Source organism: Haemorhous mexicanus, chromosome Z (assembly GCF_027477595.1).
Source record: "Haemorhous mexicanus isolate bHaeMex1 chromosome Z, bHaeMex1.pri, whole genome shotgun sequence".
Classification (NCBI taxonomy): domain Eukaryota; kingdom Metazoa; phylum Chordata; class Aves; order Passeriformes; family Fringillidae; genus Haemorhous; species Haemorhous mexicanus.
This window is the reverse complement of record NC_082381.1, coordinates 78,160,035-78,179,648: the sequence shown is the minus strand read 5'-3', so window position 1 is coordinate 78,179,648 and position 19,614 is coordinate 78,160,035. Positions and strand designations below refer to the sequence as shown.

General features: G+C 39.7%; 1 protein-coding gene across 1 annotated transcript in view; it reads right to left on the bottom strand.

Moving 5' to 3' along the window:
- The window catches only part of RANBP3L (RAN binding protein 3 like), a 32,149-nt gene extending 14,549 nt beyond the window's left edge, over positions 1–17,600 (bottom strand). The window contains exons 1-8 of the mRNA XM_059836479.1: positions 17,178–17,600; positions 7,927–7,985; positions 7,629–7,665; positions 6,964–7,041; positions 5,864–5,938; positions 3,993–4,067; positions 3,268–3,392; positions 2,622–2,725 (exon numbers count right to left, since the gene is read on the bottom strand). Of these exons, the coding sequence (XP_059692462.1) occupies positions 2,622–2,725; positions 3,268–3,392; positions 3,993–4,067; positions 5,864–5,938; positions 6,964–7,041; positions 7,629–7,665; positions 7,927–7,985; positions 17,178–17,424 (800 nt within the window). The 5' untranslated portion in view covers positions 17,425–17,600. The remainder of the gene's footprint in view (positions 1–2,621; positions 2,726–3,267; positions 3,393–3,992; positions 4,068–5,863; positions 5,939–6,963; positions 7,042–7,628; positions 7,666–7,926; positions 7,986–17,177) is intronic.
- Positions 17,601–19,614: the final 2,014 nt, after the last annotated feature.

Genomic DNA, 19,614 nt, shown 5'->3' with positions numbered 1-19,614 from the left:
CTTATTTCTAAGAAAAAAAATGTGGGAAATTGTTTTGATTATATTCAGAAATGTAAGAAAAATTAATTAGGGCAATCAGTTCTCTTTTAAGAGAAAGTTAACTGGAAGTGCAGCCTTAAAATGTTATTAAAACCTCAATAGCCTTATGTTGCTGTATGGCAAGAACAAAGTGTTCCTGCCAGGGATGCATTGTCAGGGATTCAAAGTGTTCTTGCCCCAGGGATGGCACTGTCATGGAGCTACAAAACACAGTCGCTGATATCAGGGAATGATCACTAACAAGGAACAATGGGAGGAGAAATATGGATAAAGTACTTGAATGGGATTATGAGAGGGGAATAGATTCAGGTACTGGCCTTCTCAGAGTGTCCAAAAAGGTAGCCACCAATTCCAGTGCTGGCCTCAAACTCTTTCAGTTTTTCTAAGCAAATCTTTGTGCACAGTTGAGTTGATGTGACTGCAAGCCTGTGTTTTCCCACTGTTATATTTCTGTCATTTATGACACAAGCTGTCCAAGCTTTTCATCAGAATCAACAAACTGGAATTTTTTCCTTTTCAGTTCATTCTTATAGTCAGCCCAGAAAATGAAAATTAGCAGTTTCATGGAACATAGACAGCTGCAGCAACTGTGGAGGGATAACAAGGTATTTTCACTCACCTCTCCACAGAATCATATAATGGATAGATGAAGATGTGGAAGAGGAGCAAAAGTGAGAGAGCTATCTGGAGGCAAAGCAATCTCTGCATTTTATTTTATAAACAAATGTCAGCAGTTATGCCTTGATTGGAAATTAAAAGCAAACCTAAAAAGTTGTCTGGCTGCAATGTTCACTTACTGTTCAGCATGTATGCAGAGTTTAATGAAGTCATTTGTTTCTTATTGATGAGAAAACAGCTATGCCAGAAAGATTTTACCTAAGTATTTTACAGCATCAGTCACTTAATATGGATCAGAAGAGTGGCACTTACATCCTTCTGCAATCTCAGAAGAGCAGTAGGCACCTGGCAGTATTTTAAACTGGCAAAGGAACCAACGTTTACCATGACTATGATAGAACAACTATTGTGATATACAGAATTAATGAGGCACAAACAACCCAAGCAGGGTGTTTGTGGAAAAAAAGACAAGGGAAAGAAATACCATAAGTACCTTTAACTTGTTGGCACTGAATCACTGTGTTGCATTTCTCTACTTCACAGGGGAAAATCACTCACCAATTTTTTCCTAGATACTGTGCAGCTGACAGAAGGTAAATAAATTTAAAGTACAAACAGCAGCTAATTTAGCTTTTCTGATGCATGCATTACCATCATTCAGATTGTCCTAAAAATCCAGTGTGCTCTGTGGCTACATGTTGCCCTCAGAGGGCATCACAACAGCTTTAAATGTAATAGAAAAGATTAGCTCTTCCAAAATAATAGCAAGCATCTGCCCTCTAATGATTCTAATGGTTCTATTTGTTGATAAGGATTAAGAATCTAAGTTGTTTGTGCATCTAAACTCCCTTGCCTCCTCAGAACCCTGGCACTGTGCATCACTACCTTTATCGGTGGTCCATCTTGCCCTGTAGAAGACTGGCACAGACTCCTTTGCAATTTACATATTCTATGCTCTCCTTGAGTAGGAGGGGGAATTAGGCAACATTAGAAATTTATTATTTGTGGCCCTAGCAATTTTGAAAAGTCATTCTCTCATCAAAAGTGATACCAGGTGTATTCCTGATGCTCACAACTTCCAGGTAAAAAACCCTCATCAACATCAGCAAGCAGTATTAATAGCACAACCACAGACCTAGAGTTCTCATGAGTCAGTCCCCAGAGAGAGGTAATAGCCCTCTTTTGCTCCAGTATGACTTCTTCTCAGTGCTGGCCTTGAACCCTTTCTGTTTCCCAAGCAAAACCTTGTATGAAGTTGAACGCATGACCAGAAGCCAGTGTTTTCCCCGCGCTGTATTTCCGTCATGTATGACACAAGCTTTCCAAGCTTTTTAGATCTGATTAATCTCCAGGAATGGGGCTCTTTCCATCACATACAGTGTCAAGAGGATGGGGAAACATCCTACTCCAAGGACATCAGCTTCCTCACAGAAATTCTGAAGTCTGTGCTGCACAAAAATGCTAGCCTATCACAGTCACCACAGATAGCTTCTCATGCCAGAAATTCTGCTTTGTGAATGAAAGTAGAACATCAACTGCAGCATTCACCTCGTCTTCCAAATCAATCCTGTATTTTTTTCCTTATGCTTCTTGTGTCCAATATGCTGAAATATATTGGTTATTCCTCAAAAGAATGAAATCTCCTGAGTTTCTATGTACCTTTTTTATGAGATGCAGCAGACATGCAGTCAGAAGAGAGATGGCAAACCAGAATAGTTTCTGGCTTGGTTGCTAGTGAGAAACCCCCTGTCCCACAGAGATTAATTGCAGTTAGGAGTCCATTTTTTATGGCATATAAAGCTCATGTCAGTAGACACAAATCCTGGCACCACACACAAACAGCACTGAGCCCTGTGTGGGTGCAGATAGCACGGGCTGGGTACCATGTTAGACACAGAGGATGAAAGGCCATGCCATCAGCCAAGCGACAAGATGATGTAGAAATATAACAAACAAAGTCTTACTGGTTTTTTTGAGAGCTGGAAAGACTCATGGTAATAGATGACCCCACTGCCATTTTGGAGTTTACTGAATTCTCAGTGGATGAATAAGAGCTGTCTTCAGATAGCTAGGAATAATGAAATCAAATGGATTAATTAGAGCTAGTATATTTTCTGCTATTAACAGCTCTGCTAGAGTCCAGAGTCACTAAGGTATAAAGATACAGACAGACACAGATATGGATAATAGATTTTATAGTTGGCAGAGCTTCCTCCAGCAGTGTACTAAACCAGTGCCCTCAAATAAAATACTAAAATCTCTCTTTCTAAATAAACAAAATCCAAAACACTCAACGCAGATTTTCCCACAGAACCCTGATATCGGAAAGGTAAGACAGCCTGCAGAGAACAGATAATTTTTCAAACACAGTCAGCATGAGTTTAACATTTCACATCATATTAGTGATACAGCAATTCCACTGAAACTTACATGGGAACTTTCTTGAAAATAATGCATTTTTAATGCATGATTAATTAACTGCATAATTAATTAATTAATAACTTTAAAACAGCACTGGTTTGTTTGGTGTTTGGTTTTGATTGTTTTGAGTGTTTATGTTTGGTTGCTTTTTTTCCTTAATTTGAGTTCCAGTAAAATTTTTTTTTTTACCTGAACACATGCGTCTTTCTTAGTCATTAGAGATACTACAGGAATTTCAGGACAGGTCAGGGCTTGTGGGGGCTGTAAAGTGGCAGGTCTAATGACATTCCACAATTGACTTGGTGACAAGGATCCTTGCAAAATACAAAGACAAAATATTTAAACATATACTTTTTCTTCACATCTAATTCATACTGATATGTCTTACCTCTTAACTGAAACTTTCAAAACATTTTAAAATAATATTTACTGTTGTTGTTACTTGCTTCATATTCTGAAAAATTGTAATGGTTTCTAAAATATACAACTCTGAAGTGAAACCAATGTGTGATCCTATCAGGGTAAAAAGTAATGTGTTATATATGGAAACATTCTATTTGTACTTACAAAATAGATTTGCATTTATATATTTAAGTATATATTTATACTCATATTTATTGTTTTAGATAAATCTTTCTCCAGGAGCAGAGGTATTCAGTTAGAAATGTGAAATTTCACTGTGGAAGGTTACATTCAGTCCACTCAGGAAATACGCAGTCAGAGCAGATGGTCAGACCACAGTTCATAGGTCATTTACACTGTCAAACAAATAAGTGATGAACTCCATAAAGATACCTAGGCTATCATTCAGTATGGAAAAGAGATGTTCTTGTTTTGTCTTCCATATCTCTAAAGGATGTCTTTGTGGAGCTACAGTGAATAAATTACAATGACAGTATTACAATGGCAGTTACCTTCTCTTGTACTTTTGATGATGTCAGCGTTTCTTTGAAGAAGAGCTGAAGTCATGAATATGTTATTCTTCTTTACTACAAAAAAGAAATTTTAAATTAAATAATGAATAAACCCAAATCCAAACCATTAATTAGTATTTCTGTATCCCCTCCCTCTTTTGGTAGTTCCTGAGCAATATTCCAACATAGCCATCTGAAAAAGATCTCCAAGATAACTGTTACTGTCCTAGTTTTTACAGGTGGGCAGACTTTGGCACGAGAAAGCACCAGTTTTTCTGGCTACATCACAGTCTTTTGGATACCAATAAACGTTTTTAATGCAAAATCCTTCTCCATCTTTTAAAACCAGGTGTTCCTGTTCTGTAGAAACATTGAATGCTACCTGATTAAGTTTTAGGCGTTTTTAAGATGATTAAATGAGGCCCAAATACCTAGGAATAAATAAACAAATAAATGCCCTACTCTGCTGAAAAGGCCTGAATAACTTACTAGAGCAATGGCAGTGCACTATTGATGCTTTCACTGTTTTAATAAAGATGTCGAACACCAGTGAGAAGGTGATGGCAACCATGCTGTAGAAGCCTAGGAGGTAAGGGGGATAACTCAAATGTCACTGATATCCAAGTAGCTGTGGAGCCAACCAAGAACTTCTGGTAGTAACTCACTGTGAGAAAGTGCAGGATGTGGCTGCAGAGGGTACCTACGGAGGTAGGGCAGCACTTTTCCAGGACAGCCATAAGCACAACACAGCACAGCAGGAATGAGGCCAAGATGTGGCATGGACTGTAGGGCCATCAAGACCACCCCAAGGCCTCTGACCCACTTCCAGAAAGAATGAACTGCGCTTGAGAACTGATTTGCATAAAAAACCAGAAACTCATCTCTAGGGTGGGAAAACCTTTCTATACAAAGGTACTCCCATGAAGCCCAGGTGATCCTGGGCATGCCTCCAGCCAGACCAGGGCTGATGCTGGAACCAGGACTAGTCATCTTTTTTTCTCTCTTTCTTGCTTTCTCTCTTCTCCTCTTCAATCCTCTTTCGTTCTCTCTCTTCCCTTTCACCTTAACCCTTCATCCAAAACCCACCATGCGCTTATAATAAGAGATCAGGACTTACACCAGTTTTCATGCCAAGTGTGTAATTTATCATTAAAACTTTTTAAGCTTTTGCAGAACCTCTGACTGCTGTCATTCCTTTCCACCGTGACTACCCAAGATTTGTAAATCTTGGGTGCTGCCTTCCCCTTAAGGGTGTGATGCCACACATACACCATATCCTGTAGAATGGAACAACTGATACACTACATACAATCACCACTTTTTCATTGCAAGAGTGTGTTTTGCTGCTATTAAAATGCTGGGCACTCTTAACATTTTTTAGAAATCCTCTACGCCAGTGTCTGTCAAGAACCTGTCTCTGGTAACAGACACAGGCTAGGATTCACGACCACTCCATCCTTCCTCTTAGTGCTAAGAGAGTGAGGATATTCCCTGGATCCCTGGTTAGGTGGAAGACAGGCTCCTAGGACAGAAAATTATATTCCTGGAGGAACCATCACCATCATATTGCAAGCAAACTATTCATGTAATTACCGTCATTTCATTTTGGCTTTTAAGTATAATTTGTATCACACTCTCTAAATTCATACTCTTAAATTATTGAAAGATTCCACTCCTGCCCCAGAGGATTCCCCAACTTTAAAAAAAATCTCACTGACTACTGAAATGCCAGTGCTTTCCATCCTTTCTTCCATCTAAATACCAGATTAGCCCAACACACTTCAGCTTTGTCTTGCAGGAAAAGCATTTCTGCACACATCTTTATTTTGGCTAATACTTGCTTTTCTATGTAAATATTTATATTTATTTACCTGTCTGGGAGGGAGGGAAAGTAGGAAGGATGTTAAATGAAGATGATCTCCCTCTTTGCTGTGTGAGAGGTGTATCTAAAAGAATAAGAGAATAAATTATCACTTCTTTGCAGAATAAAAAAGACCAGTTTTAGGGTTAGCCAGGCTGATGTCAAGCTTTCATTGACAGCAGAATAAATTATTATCTGCTACCCACCATCTTTCTGAAGCAGACTGTTAGGTTATGTCTACGCTGCTGACCCCAGGAAGCCTCTGAGGCCAAGCAGCACAGCCTGGCCCAGGCACACAGCTAACCCTCTCTGTATCAGCTCTGTCCTGGAGACTGCCAGGTGGAAAGATTCAAAACACAGCCAGACAGTGACCTATCCCTTAAACAGTGTGGGCAGTCAAGAGGGAAAACACTCCAGCTTCCTCCTGCACTCTGCTTTTTTGGTATAGGCATGCCCTAAATTTCTCACAAATCTATCCCAGTTTAACTTTCAGAGTAAACCAAACTTAGCTTAAGTCCTCTTGGGTACATTCAGATGTGATTAAAAAAACCACTGTATGTATATTAATGCCTCAATTCAGAAGTACCTTTTTGGTACCGTCTGTATGTTAAATAAAGATTGTAAAAAACAGATGAGTCCTTCTGCACAGTAGCCTCAGTGATTCGTGTTCATTTCCATGGAAACAATGCACAGTCCCTAATGAGCCTTTCCAGTCAGCTCATGGCTGGATGGCAGGAGGGCCCTTCTGGAAACTGCTTTACATCTTAAAGGATTGCCCAGGGAACACTGACCTCTTCCACAAGCCAGGGATATAATTCCTTTCATGACCTCATCCTCCCTTGACTATGTGAGCAATTCAGGAAAATTATATGAAATTTATAGATTTTTCACTACTTTATGTAATATTATGTAAGTATGGAAAAAAGAATGTATTTTTAATTAAAAACATGTTCATTGGAAATTACCAGCAAGTATCAATGTTTAAGTTTTCATGACTTGCAGCATGCTTACAATGCAGAAGCATTTCTTAGATGGGGGAATTCATTCTTTTCACTGCCAGATGAGAATACAGAACTCCAATCAAAACATGACTGGAGGTAAATGTCATACCAGTGTTAGACTGAGAGTCAGACTTCTGGAAAGTCAAAGATGATGATCTTGCACGTTTTCTGGAACAACTAATGAAATCTGGAGAGAAGAAAATATAATGTAATTAACAGGAGGCATCAGCACTATGTTATGATACTGATTTTAAACCTGAACAAAATAAATTCTAGGAGGGACTTGGAGAACAACTTTAAGGCAGTATCTCAGAGCAAGAGGGCTTTGGAATCTAAGTCAATACCTGCCACAAAGCCCTGGGGAGTCTTTATTTCTACTAAGCTCAGGGAACCTAAAGCAAGTACTTAGAATCAGTTCATAGCCCATGGGCTCAGAAAACATTAAGAATGAGGAGCTACATTATAACATTACCCAAGCAAACAGAAGGAGGCAGTTAGGAGTTCATATAGCTGATAAATACACTTGGTCAATTTTCAGGGCTTCTGGAGCTTGTCTTTCTGTAGATTTGAGAGGTAAGATGGAAGAACTCTTGAGGGAAGACAGGGACATATATATTAGGACAGAGTAGGTGGCTTACAACCCATAGAATCTTAATTTGGTAACTGGGATTTGCCCCTGCTCATAGAAGGAGTCCAAACACTGTTTTGACAGGAAACAGGCAGACCTATGAATAACTCAGCTCTATTATGCTGTCTCAGTGAGGTGGTGATTACCATTTTCAGCTTTGCAAATGGGGTCTTCTGCAGGCCGCTGGAAAAAAAATAAGCATGGAAAGGTCAAGGAAATAGAACAATCATTTTCTAGATGGAGACACAAACTATAACAGTCCAGCATATATGCATTGTCTTGTTTCTGTTTTCTATTATTCCTTGTTCTATTTTCAGACCATTTATTAAAAGTGCTAACCAGGGCTAAAATCTTATACTGCTGCTAGGATAATTGTCTACAGAATACCTATTTCTCACCAATTTTTATCAATAATGAAAAAGGGGGGAAAAAAAGGCTTTTTACCTTCAAAGAACGGTCCTTCTTTTCAAAAACAAATGTTGGCTGGGCAAGCACTGATTTCTCTGGAAAAGAGAAGAGATAGTTTTGAATAACAATTCCATAATAGTATTTATAAATCAGAGCTTTGAAAATGCTGTGCAATAATAAACAGGAGTTTATCCTTTTGTTACAAAGGAAGAAACTAAAGAGATGCAGTGATGTACAGTACAGTACATTAGGGAAAAAAGGCTATAATCCCCAAATCTGAGTGTGAGTTTTGCCTAACTAGATGCCATGGGATTTGGCCTCATATTTTTTAAATTTTTCTTTTTTTAAAAAAAAAAGTGCTTCAACCTTTACAAGAAACATCTGCCATCCTTTAGGAACAAGGGTGAACAGCGTCTTTGCATAGCAGAAAAGAGCAAGGATGTGAAATGTAAAATATCCCTAAAGGAAGGAAAACAAGAGCATGTGTTACACTTGTTACACTTTCAGCTACATTCATGCATTTTGCTCTTTAAGCTTTAGGTAGGTGGATGTCTAGGGTCAGTTTTAATGTATGTGTATGGTAAATAAACATATGGAGCTCTCTAGAGCAAATTTTAGTCTCAGCATACCTCTGCATCTTTCTGCATTTCTCAGGCATAACTAAAAATATCTTGGATCTATGCTCTTTATTTTCTATGAAGTATTTTTCTGCATACATTTGCCTCACATCACAGTTTATGTTGATTTAGGGTTCACTACTTCTACATCTCATACGACTTCTTCAGGCTGTTTATTTACTTTGTTAGGCTTGTGACCTCCACAGCCAGTGCAACTCTAATGGACTAAATGTGGTTGTCAGTGTAAAAGAAAAAGCTGTTTTCACCACTGATTAATGAACATTTATTATAAGAATTAAGGGCACAATTATTGGGCAAAAAAGCAGACACAGACAGATTTTTTTTTAAAGACACCCCATAAAGGATTCATCTCATTCTAGCTCGATACATCTGTCATGTGCAGTAAATAGAAACAATCAGATTCTGGCTATGAGCATATTTTAGCTGTGTACTTTAGATGACAAATGGAAAGCTAAATGCATGTATTTCTCTCCATGGCTGATAAGTACAGAGTTCAGACTAGGGTGACTGCTGAGCTATTTGACTGGCCTCTGGCCAGAGAAATCTCACACTTGGTGCCTTGTTTGCTGACATTTGACAGAATATTTATCACATACACAACATTTTTGTAAAACTCTTCCTCGGTTACCTCTTCAACAAAAACATCCAAATGAAAATATGTGGATAGATATTTTTTTCTAGAACTGCACACCTATCTGTGACCAAACAACTTGAGCTTTACTATCAATTACTCAAAGGTTTAATAAAGCAAACATCAACCTATCATGGAGGAGTTAAGATTACTACACCAAAAATGTATTCAACTACCAAGGAAAAAATAAACATTGTTAAAATAAATGCTTTGTGTATGCAAACAGAGGCAAGGATCATGAAACGCAGGGATATACAGACAGAGGAATAACTACTACAGTGTTGCTGTCGTTAATTTTATTTTTACTTGGGCATTGTGTGTGTGCAAAGGACAGGATTCAACAAATTTAGCATGCTTTGCAATGAAAGATTATTTCTTTCTTAATAGAAAAAGCAGAAAAGTTCACATTGTTCACATTGAAATAAAGATAACTCTCTGTCATTGAAAGTTGAGGAAAAATTCCATAATCTGGTTGCAGCTAGGGGGTCAATGGCATGATACAACATGAAGCAATTTCACTTCTATTCACTAGAGGGGAGTGGCACACAGGAACAATAGTATTTCAGTTAAATATGATTTTTTGAGGAGAATAGGCTTTTTTCTGTCTCCTTAAAAACAAACAAAAACTCAAAACTGGCATTCTTATCGAATGAAGGAAAAACACAAAAAGTAAAGAGTAAGTGTAGAAACTTTCATATTCTTCTCAGTAATCCTCAAGCTCAGAAGTTTGCACTATTTTTAAAGGTATATTTTCTACTCCAAAGAATAGAATTAACAAAGAGTGAACTGCTGTGAAGGAATTGACTTTCTCTCACAGAGTTAACTTCTCCTAGATCTAAAAGGCTGTAGGGGATTTGAAGGAATTAAGAAAGCCCACTACATTTGAAACAGTGAGATGAATAATATTTTAAAACCCAAAAGAAGAATAATATTTTAAAACCCAAAAGTTCCTGAAGAAAAAAAAAACATAACTGCTTAGTTACCAACAGAAACACATGAAGCTACAGAATAATGGTACCCTTCAAAGATAAATATCCATATTTTAATATTGCTGTAAATATAAAGAATATATCTCACCTACTGCTCTTGAGCCAAAGAGCTGCCTGTAGATTAAGTCAGAGGCTGCTGAGGCTGCCACAGTTATTTATAGTTTGTACAGTTCTATAATGCTTCTACTCCAGTCAAGAAAACCTTTTTGTAATTCCTGAAGCATACTCCACGAAGCTCATCAGTAAGATCTCCAGTGCTCAAGCAGGCCGTTCATAACAAGGTTTTAAAAATATGTTTGTGTTAAGTATATATGTATCCTAAGCATAAATTTCCATTTACATTTTCAGCTTCTCATATATTCAGGCACAACATATCTGCAGCTGATCTCCACAGAAAAAGACACCCAGAAGTTCTTGTGGATGTAACACAAGGCCATCAAGGAGTTACCACAGTCATGTTGACGTGATAATTTTAGCACTGGTCAGTCCCTCTGCATTTCTCCCCTTCATGCCCTGCTCTAAGTCTGCTTCTGGCAGGGTGGCTGTGCTGGCTGCAAAAGAAGTGCACCCAGCCATGCAGTGCCAGACTCAGTCCCAGGAACAGCAGCAGCCAAGGCCAGGCGCAGGCAAATGCAGACAGAGAACAGGAATGGGTGGGCTGGAGCCATTCTCCATCATCACCACCAGGACACTGACAGACATGGGCTGGCTAGTGCCTGGTTCAGACTGGGCCACTCCAGTCCTCGGCAGCTTGGCACTTGTGGATAAGAGGCTGTTGGAAAAGTTACCAGAAAATAATGCCAAATGAGCTGCCTCTGGCTGCAAGGACTGGAATAACCCACCAGCCTCAGCCAACAGTGCAGACACAGAACCTGTCTGTCTGCACATGAATTATCACCACAGATTGGGCTCTCTCTCCCTTGCTACAGTTCCCCTGAAGCTGCTGAATCAGAAATCTAATGTTTGCTGTATTCAAAGACCAAAAAGGCCCTTGCCTGGAAGATGCATTAGAAATATTTCTTTGAGATCTCACCTGTATGGTGTCCTGGCTCCAGCCTCCTGTCCTGCACAGAAGCACTATAGAATGTGCTCACACCTGAGCTACCAGACATGGAAGGTGCCCAGGTTACAGGATCGTGACTGCATTCCACTTGAAAGAGCATTTTGGGAAAAGTAAATGTTGGCTGATGCCTTAGGAGCACTAGCCAGAACAACATACAAGCAATAATGTAAAATTGCTTTTACCAGATTTGCTTGTATCCTAAAAAGCCAGCATTGTCCATGAGATATGAGTCCTTCTCTCTTTGCTGTGACATTCCACTCTTCACTTCCATTGCTATTGCCTTTTCTAAAGCAATTGAGACTTCACAAAATACATACATTAAAAAATAAGTGGGACCCTGATGATTTAGAAAATTTTAGAGTTGTTATTATTATTGTTCCATCCTACCCTAAACACAGACAAATGATCCATAACCTTTGAGGGCTAAGGACCCTCAAAAGAAAAGAAAAGAATATAAGCACCTGTTTCTAATTTTCAGGCAGTCCTACACCTGAAATAATGCCAAAAGCAATGACAGTACTGTTTCTCTATTCCTCTCAAAGTGATGCAAAAAACCATGCTCAAATCCTTCAGAATGTAAGATAGGACTTGTGATCTCAATGGTAGTTTTGTATTTCTGATGTTGAAACAGTTAATTTTTACATTTTCAATTTTTAAAAATTAAATCTGTTGCATCTTCATCATTAACAAACTGGCCAGAAGACTGAACATGCTTTAATTCATATTGATAGCAAAAACTCACACATTTTTTAAAGGATGAACCAGTTGCTTGGCAAGGCTGAGCCCAGCAGTGGCAGCACCTCCGGGATAATGAATTTAAGAAGGGCAAATAAGTACTGCACAAGGGCAACTGCAGCTGTGAGAGGAGTGAGAATGTGAGAGAGAAACAGCTCTGCACACACCAAGGTCAGTGAAGGAGGAGAGAGAGAAGGTGAATGGTGAGGCAGCTGTGCCCCTGCAGCACAGGGAGGTCCAGGGGGGAGCAGAGATCACCTGCAGCCCCTGGAGGAGCCACACCAGAGCAGGTGGATGGGCCTGAAGGAGGCTGTGACCCCGTGGGAAGCCTGTGCTGGAGCAGGCTCCTGGCAGGACCTGTGGCCTGTGGAGAGAGCAGCCCAAATGGGGCAGGTTCCCTGGCAGGACCTGTGACCCCACTGTGGGTCCACAGTGGATGAAAACAACATGGAAAACAACAGCCTGTGGAAGGGACTCAAGTTATAGAAGTTCATGGAGGACTGTCTCCGGTGGGAATGATCCTGGAGCAGAGGAAGAGTGTGAGGAGTCCTTCCTGTGACGAGGAAAAAGTGGCAGAGACAAGGTGTGACAGAGCTGACCACAACCCCCATTGGCCATGCACCTGCCCAGTGGGAGGAGGTAGAGAAAGGGGGAGTGAAGTTAAGGCTGTGAAGGGTGGGAAGACTTTTTTATTTAAGAATTTGGTTTAGTTCTCACTACCATATACTATTTCTAATTTGACTGGTATTAAACTAAATTGACTTCCCTCTTTTTCCTGTGATGGTAATTGCTGAGTGTTCTCTCCCTGTCCTTATCTCAATCCATGAGCCTTCCATAATTTTCTCTCCCCAGTCCAGCTGAGGAGGGAAGTGAAAGAGTGGTTTTGGTAGACACCTAGCATCAAGCCAGGGTCAACATAAATAAATAAAACAAACAAAAAGGAAAATAATGGCACAAACCAAAACCAAACAGAAACCCCCTTCTTAATCAGAAAAAAATTTTCTCAAATAGAATATGATAGTTGAAAATTGTATAATGTCCCAATAATTTCACTGACTTACAAAACCTTTAGCTGCATCCAACTTTTGCTTTACAACATCCTAGTAAGCACTGCACAACACACAAAGGCTAAAATTTGTAATTAGCTTATAATTTTATCCTATCAAATGATAAAGCTATGACATTGAATGATCAAGTTTCTGTGCTCTGATATGCTATAGCATATTTTGGAAGCTTTGCATGTTATTGCTATATAATTTGCAAAAACAGAAGCAGAGACACTGCTGTATTTTGATGTTACAGCTTAGATTGCTGGTTCCCACAGAACTCTAACCAAACAAAGTTAATCAATAATAACAGATTCTTGCACATAAGACTGCCATTTTGATTGTTTCACATCTAAACTACCTCAATGAGAACATGTAATTTGGGAAGATGTTGAGAAGAAAAGTAGATTTAATGTCACTTCAGTTACTACCTCCCCAGGAGTAGTTTTATGTCACTAAAATAATAAGGAAAAAAAAACACTCAGAAAAACTTTGATTCTGTCACTAATGAGTATGTGCTAAGTACAGCTATTACTTGAAAAAACACTAAGACAAAATGTTGTGGCAATATACATGAAAGAAAAGAAGCAACAATGGACTAGTATTTAAGTGGGAGTTATGGATCAAGAAACTTATATTGATAAATAAAATTAATTAAAGAATTTCATGAAATAAATTATTTTCACTATGCTAGATGATGATCTGTACTTTAGTGACTTCAAGGAACACCAGAGTTAAACTATGTAATAATATGACCAATTTTTATTCAAAGTGCTGCAAAAACATAGAAAACTATCAATACTTTAGACAGCAAAACTGCAACAGGCAGAAGAAAAATACATACTGTGAAAAAAATAAACAAGATAAATTAACAAAATATTTTGTTTTCTAAGCTTGGGCTCATGTCTAAATATTGCTTCTGGCTTTTAATACGAAAGACATCTGTCGGTATTTCCAGTGATGGACCATTTTCATCTAAAATTAGGTGGAAGTTAACAAAAAACTTTTTGGCTTCTGTCAAGGAGAAATCAAGAACAGGATTTGCCAAACCTGCAACAGAACTATAGTTTCTGGTTTTAAAATACTCATGGAAGCTCACAACATTAAACAGTCAGTTCAGAGCCAATGAAAGTGCCACAGTGCTGCCAGCCAACATCTTGGGTCCCTCCGTAGCCCCACTACGTAAGCCAGGCTTTCCTCTGCCAAAACTTAAATAGACGACATGAGGCAAAATGGGGGTGTCCTAGAACAGTACTTCATGCAACCAACTTAATAAAATGGATCAACTTAAAAGAACTATGGGAAAGGGCTTATGAAATTTCCCATTGCTGACCCCGAGTAACAGGTGTGTTCCCAGAAGTGGTGGGCAGGTGAGCATTCCGATGGAATTCACACACAGCTGGCAGCACCTTTGATAAAACAGGTCACTGAGTAAAGCTCTAAATGTGGACCTGAAAACCTACCTTCAGATTCCCGTCTATTAGCCTTCATACTTTTGATTCTTCTTATGAAGCATATTTAATGCTTTCTAAGACAACTGTTTTAAAACATAAGATCAGTTTTAATACCATGACTGAGGATTTTCCAAGCAAATTTAAATTTTTTTTTTTTTTTTTTGCTAGAGACGTTGTAATACAAGGTTAATTGCTTCAATTTCCATCTATATCTATTATATGTACATAATGGGTTTTATTTAATCTGTAAACACTAAAAGTAAAATAAGAAAGAAAAATAAGGTCATAAATCAAATTCAATTCTAATCAGAAGAGTTTCCCATACACAAAGGGAAATAAGGTCATAAATCAAATGAAATTCTAATCAGAAGAGTTTCCCATACACAAAGGTATCAGAGATGCATGTTGCTATACAGCAACATGCAGCTTCAGTATCTTAGTCATAGTTCCAGATCTGTATGCTAATGGAATTTTTTCTTTTATAATACTCTTCTGAATGTCAGTGAATCAACAAATTTCCAACAATTCCTCATGAATCCTGATTTTCCAAATAAGTTCAATAGAAATCATTCTAAACAGCAAAAAAATATTTGAGTATTGTTAAAATAAAGTACTTCAAAACTATTGAGATGAAATCTTGGGCAAAGTTTTTTACTATTTGAAAAGAAAGGGACCACCCACTGTTGTGAGTTTTGCTTTTAGAGAACTTAAACACATATCACTGATATTTGGCCACTGGCTGCACTTGCTGCAGGAGCAACGGTATTTCAGTGGCCCATGAAGAGGCAGCTGGACACAGCACTGTGCTCTGTTCAAACACCCTGTACTAAACATGAAGTGCACATTGCTTATCTTGGATTCACACAGCATCCTGTAAATACAGTTTGGGGAGCCAATAAATAACTTCACACCTCCCTGTTTGGATCAGCAGAGAGTACATCATCAAGGGAGGCAGTTTCTGTTTCATTGCCCTCAGAAAGAATACAGTTAATCTAATTGACAATTTGCAAAATAAAACTTATGAGGGATTTTTTCCTAGGACAGCTTTACTACATTTTTGGGACTCTGATATTGCACACTCTTTGTTATACAAATAGTTCATAACCCACATAAATAATTTCCTTGTCATCAGTGGCAGCAGTTATGAGAGAAAGGACTCTTCATGAGGGCACAGTCCTGAATAATCAGACTCTTAACATTTTAAGACATGTTCATCCTCTCCTAAATCACTCTTCTCAATGCTACAGATTCTAAGCACAGATTGGGATTAGAGTGGAAATGGTTCTTCTATCAAAAAATTTCCATCTAATGCTCCTAGCTCCCACTGTGGTTTATCGCATGCCATGTGAGAGATGAGATTTAAAATTTAAAATACTTCTCTTCAGCCATGTCAGGTGACAGCCTGTGGAAGTGTTTATAGATATAGCATATGTCACACCCACTCACCTCTGTAGAGCACACTTCTCATCTTTATATGGGTAGAACATAAACAGGCATTAAAAATTACCCTATCTCAGGAACATTGTAACATAATTTCTGAGAGAAATGTAACCCAGTTGGCTTTATTCAAACATTAGAGTGAAGGAAGTATTTTTGAGAGTCTCATCACTGGAGTGTAATTTTAGCAGTGCTACAAGACCAGAAGTAACTGTGTCAGTAGACCAGCAGGACTGTGCCAAAAAGTGTAACCAAAAATTATTTTAGAAACACAGAAACATCCCACTGCTCAGAATTTTTAATCTATTGTAAAAGCCAGTAAAATACCCAATGCAAGGGCAATAAATTCATAAGCATAAAAACTGTCACCCTTTTCAGGGCATTGTGCCAAATTTAAATTTCATAAATCCCTACAAGATAACACAGAAGTAACCCTCAGAGGGTTTGTGCAGAAATTGAACTGTACAGGTAATAAGGTCATGATCCAACAACACTCACACATCCATAAATTTCAGTGAGTAGGCTGGACTGTAATATTAAGCAAAAATGGAAAGGCTGGTCAACTGATAAAATAGCCCAACCTCTCTAAAATGTATCAGTCATAACATCAGGCTTAGCCCTTGAAAGTCCTCTTGGTAATTTTGGGTCATTCATCAACCCCTGCAGTAAAAAATGGTTGGTGGCTTTATCTGCAAAATGTCCTTAATATTAGCACTTGTTTTCATTAGGTATCCTCATCAGTTTTTACTGATACTGATAAATGACTCTTAATTCACGGCTCTCCTCACTACCTAAATACCTCACTACCTGGATAATGCTGTCCATCTCTGCAGACAGGCATCAGTCTGAGGAGCTAGAGCAGGGCAGTTTTGCTCTCAAGGTGCAGGGCACGTCAGGGCGTGAATGCCCAGGAAAATGAGTGTTGCTTCCAGGTATGGCCAGGAATGCAAGTGCTATCCTACCCATTGTCAGGCCCAGCATTTAGGAAAGCTGCAGAAAGCTCAAATGGCGGGGGAGTTAACGCTGTCAGAAACACAGAGAGTCCACAAACACACATCTGGTAGTGTCCTTTCCTCGAATAAGATACGAATTGGAGGTTTCCGACAGATTGCCAGTAAAAAAAATGTAATAAAAAAGCACAGCCAGCCAAGCTCTTGTTCTTCATTACACACAGCACTGTTACCAACCGGCACATTCTTTGTGTTTATCCCATTCCCAAAAAAAAAAAAAAAAAAAAAAAAAAACCGGGGAGAACACAAGAGACCCGTAAAAGACAATAGCTAACAAAACCTACCTGTGAAGCATTCCTCCTTGGGATCTGACGTGCTGCCGCGGGAGCCTCGGCAGGGCCTGGGCATGGTCTGTTCTTGCAGGTGAGCAGCTTGGTGCAGAGCCCGGGGACCACCGGGCCAGTCTCTTCCTTTGGGGAGGTGGGGCACCTTCGCACCCCGCCGGGGTCTGTCACAGCCAGCACAGGAGCATCGCATGCCTGCACATAAAACATTCGCTTTGCAAGCAGGAATTGGCTCGTTTCTCATCATGAGGTCAGTATAAGCACCCTTTTATACGCATCTCTCTCTATATACGTAATCATATATGTTATATACGCCGGAGCCGGCTCTGTAAACCTGCCCCCCGAAGCGCCCAGCGGGGCCTCGGGACGCCGGTCCGGGCGGGCGGCGCTTCCCGCGGCGAGACAGGGATGGAGCGGCGCCGGCGGCCGGCGGGGACGGCTCGGGGATGGGGCCGGGGCCGGCTCCGCGCCCGCGGGGCGGGCCATGGGAGGGGACTCGGGCAGAAACCGGGCACGGACCGCGGGGAGGGAGAGAGAGCGGGCGGGGCAGCCGCGGCGGGTGCGGGGGCTCGGTCACGGGTGAGCTCCCGTGAGTACTGTGCCTGCTGTGGGGTTTTTTTGGCTTTCTTTGTTTTTAAAAAGAAGATGAAATATCAAGTAGGGTTGATTGTTCCCAGGCTGACGTGAACCAAGTGCAGCGTCAGCACAAATAGGTGTTGCTGTCCCTCCGTCCAGACGCGCTGTGCTGCAAGTTCTTAAGCCTCGTCCGTGCGTCCTGCTGCTGTCTGAAATGGTAACAGCCTCAAATTCTTCAAGTGGGAGCGATTTCAGGCCATTATGCACTGCAGGCCTGGTGTCCAACTGCCTGCAATCATAACAGTTCAAGACAAAAAGGCAGGAACAGAATCACATGTCTAGTCTAATCTGGTGTCTTTACACAGCCAGTATCAGATCTTACACAGAAAAAAATGATACGAGAAATCCAAGAGCACACAGATGTTTCGTAGTTTTCCCACATTAGAGACTCGGTGTCTGTTGGTATAATTTCTAAAGTGTGCCATTTAACCCTTCTGTAGTAGAATCAGAGAAACTTTTAGGCTGGAAAAGACCTCTAAGGTCAAAGTCCAACCTTAACCCAGCATTGCCAAGTTCCTCATTAAACCATCTCTCCAAGTACCACATCTACACCTTTTATAAATACCTCCAGGAATGATGACTCTACCACTTCCTTTGGCAGCCTGTTCCAGTACCTGACAACCCTTTTGGTGAAGGAGATTTTCCCAATACACAATCTAAATCTCTCCTGGAGCAACTTGAGGCCATTTCTTCTTGTTCTGTTGCTTATTGTCTGGAAGAAGAGGCCGAGCTCCACCTGGCTACAGCCTCCTTCTCTGGACGTGCTTCAGCACCTCATTGTCCTGTAGTGAGAGTCCCAAAACTGAACATAGCACTTGGGGTGCAGAAACCTGTTAGAACTTGGTATTACTGTGACCTCCAATTGTATGTGCCACCTCTGCATAAACCTTAGTAAGTCCTTGATTTGTGGTGTGCACTTCATCATCATGTTCCACAGCAGTCACAGTATTGCATGAAGTTTGTAATTTTTGTTATGCAAATTTGCACTTTAAGGTGAATACTGCCTAGTTACTATTATGTGCAACAGTCCTGTTGTAGCTTCTGAATAACTTTTGTCATATATTCTAATTATCTTCTGGGATACACTGTTCAAAATTTTTCAGTCATTATTTCTTTTGAATTCACAAATACCCTGCTCCAGATGGAGGTGGCCCATAGGCAGTTGCAGAAAAGGTAATGGCACAGAGCTGTGTCTAATTTGTCCAGTGAAACCAGCTGCACTGTGTGACAACAGATGTAGATATTTTAAAATAACGCCCTTAACTCCCTATAACAGTCTTTATAGAATTGTGTGGGATCAATAGAATTTAACTCCCTATAACAGTCTTTATAGAGTTGTGTGGGATCAATAGATATCCCTAAGCATAACTGCTGGAGAAGGAGAAAGAATTCTGTGTAAACATCACATTATCCTCTCCTGTTTTCAGCCTCAGCATCCGTTGCTAACCACTGCTCAAGGAAGGATTCTGTGGTACCACTCAGCATCTTAAGGATATTCTTGTATCCTTTCTTAATATTAATTTTCCTTGTCAAACTCCTTTAAATAATAAAATCTTAACTACATTGTGACAGCCAAGCTGGTACACAACATCATCTGAAACTGGCAACTAAAAGTAAAAAGAAAGGTGAAATAATTTGGAAGTCATAGGGCACAGATATCTATTTTTTGACATTTCAACTATGAATATGGAAGTTCACCAACAATTAGCTTCTCCATAAGTAGTTTTTCATCACATCATGATGAAATTAATTTTGTATTAAGAGAGAGAAAAGTAAAAAGCAGAGTAGTTATCTGGGTCAA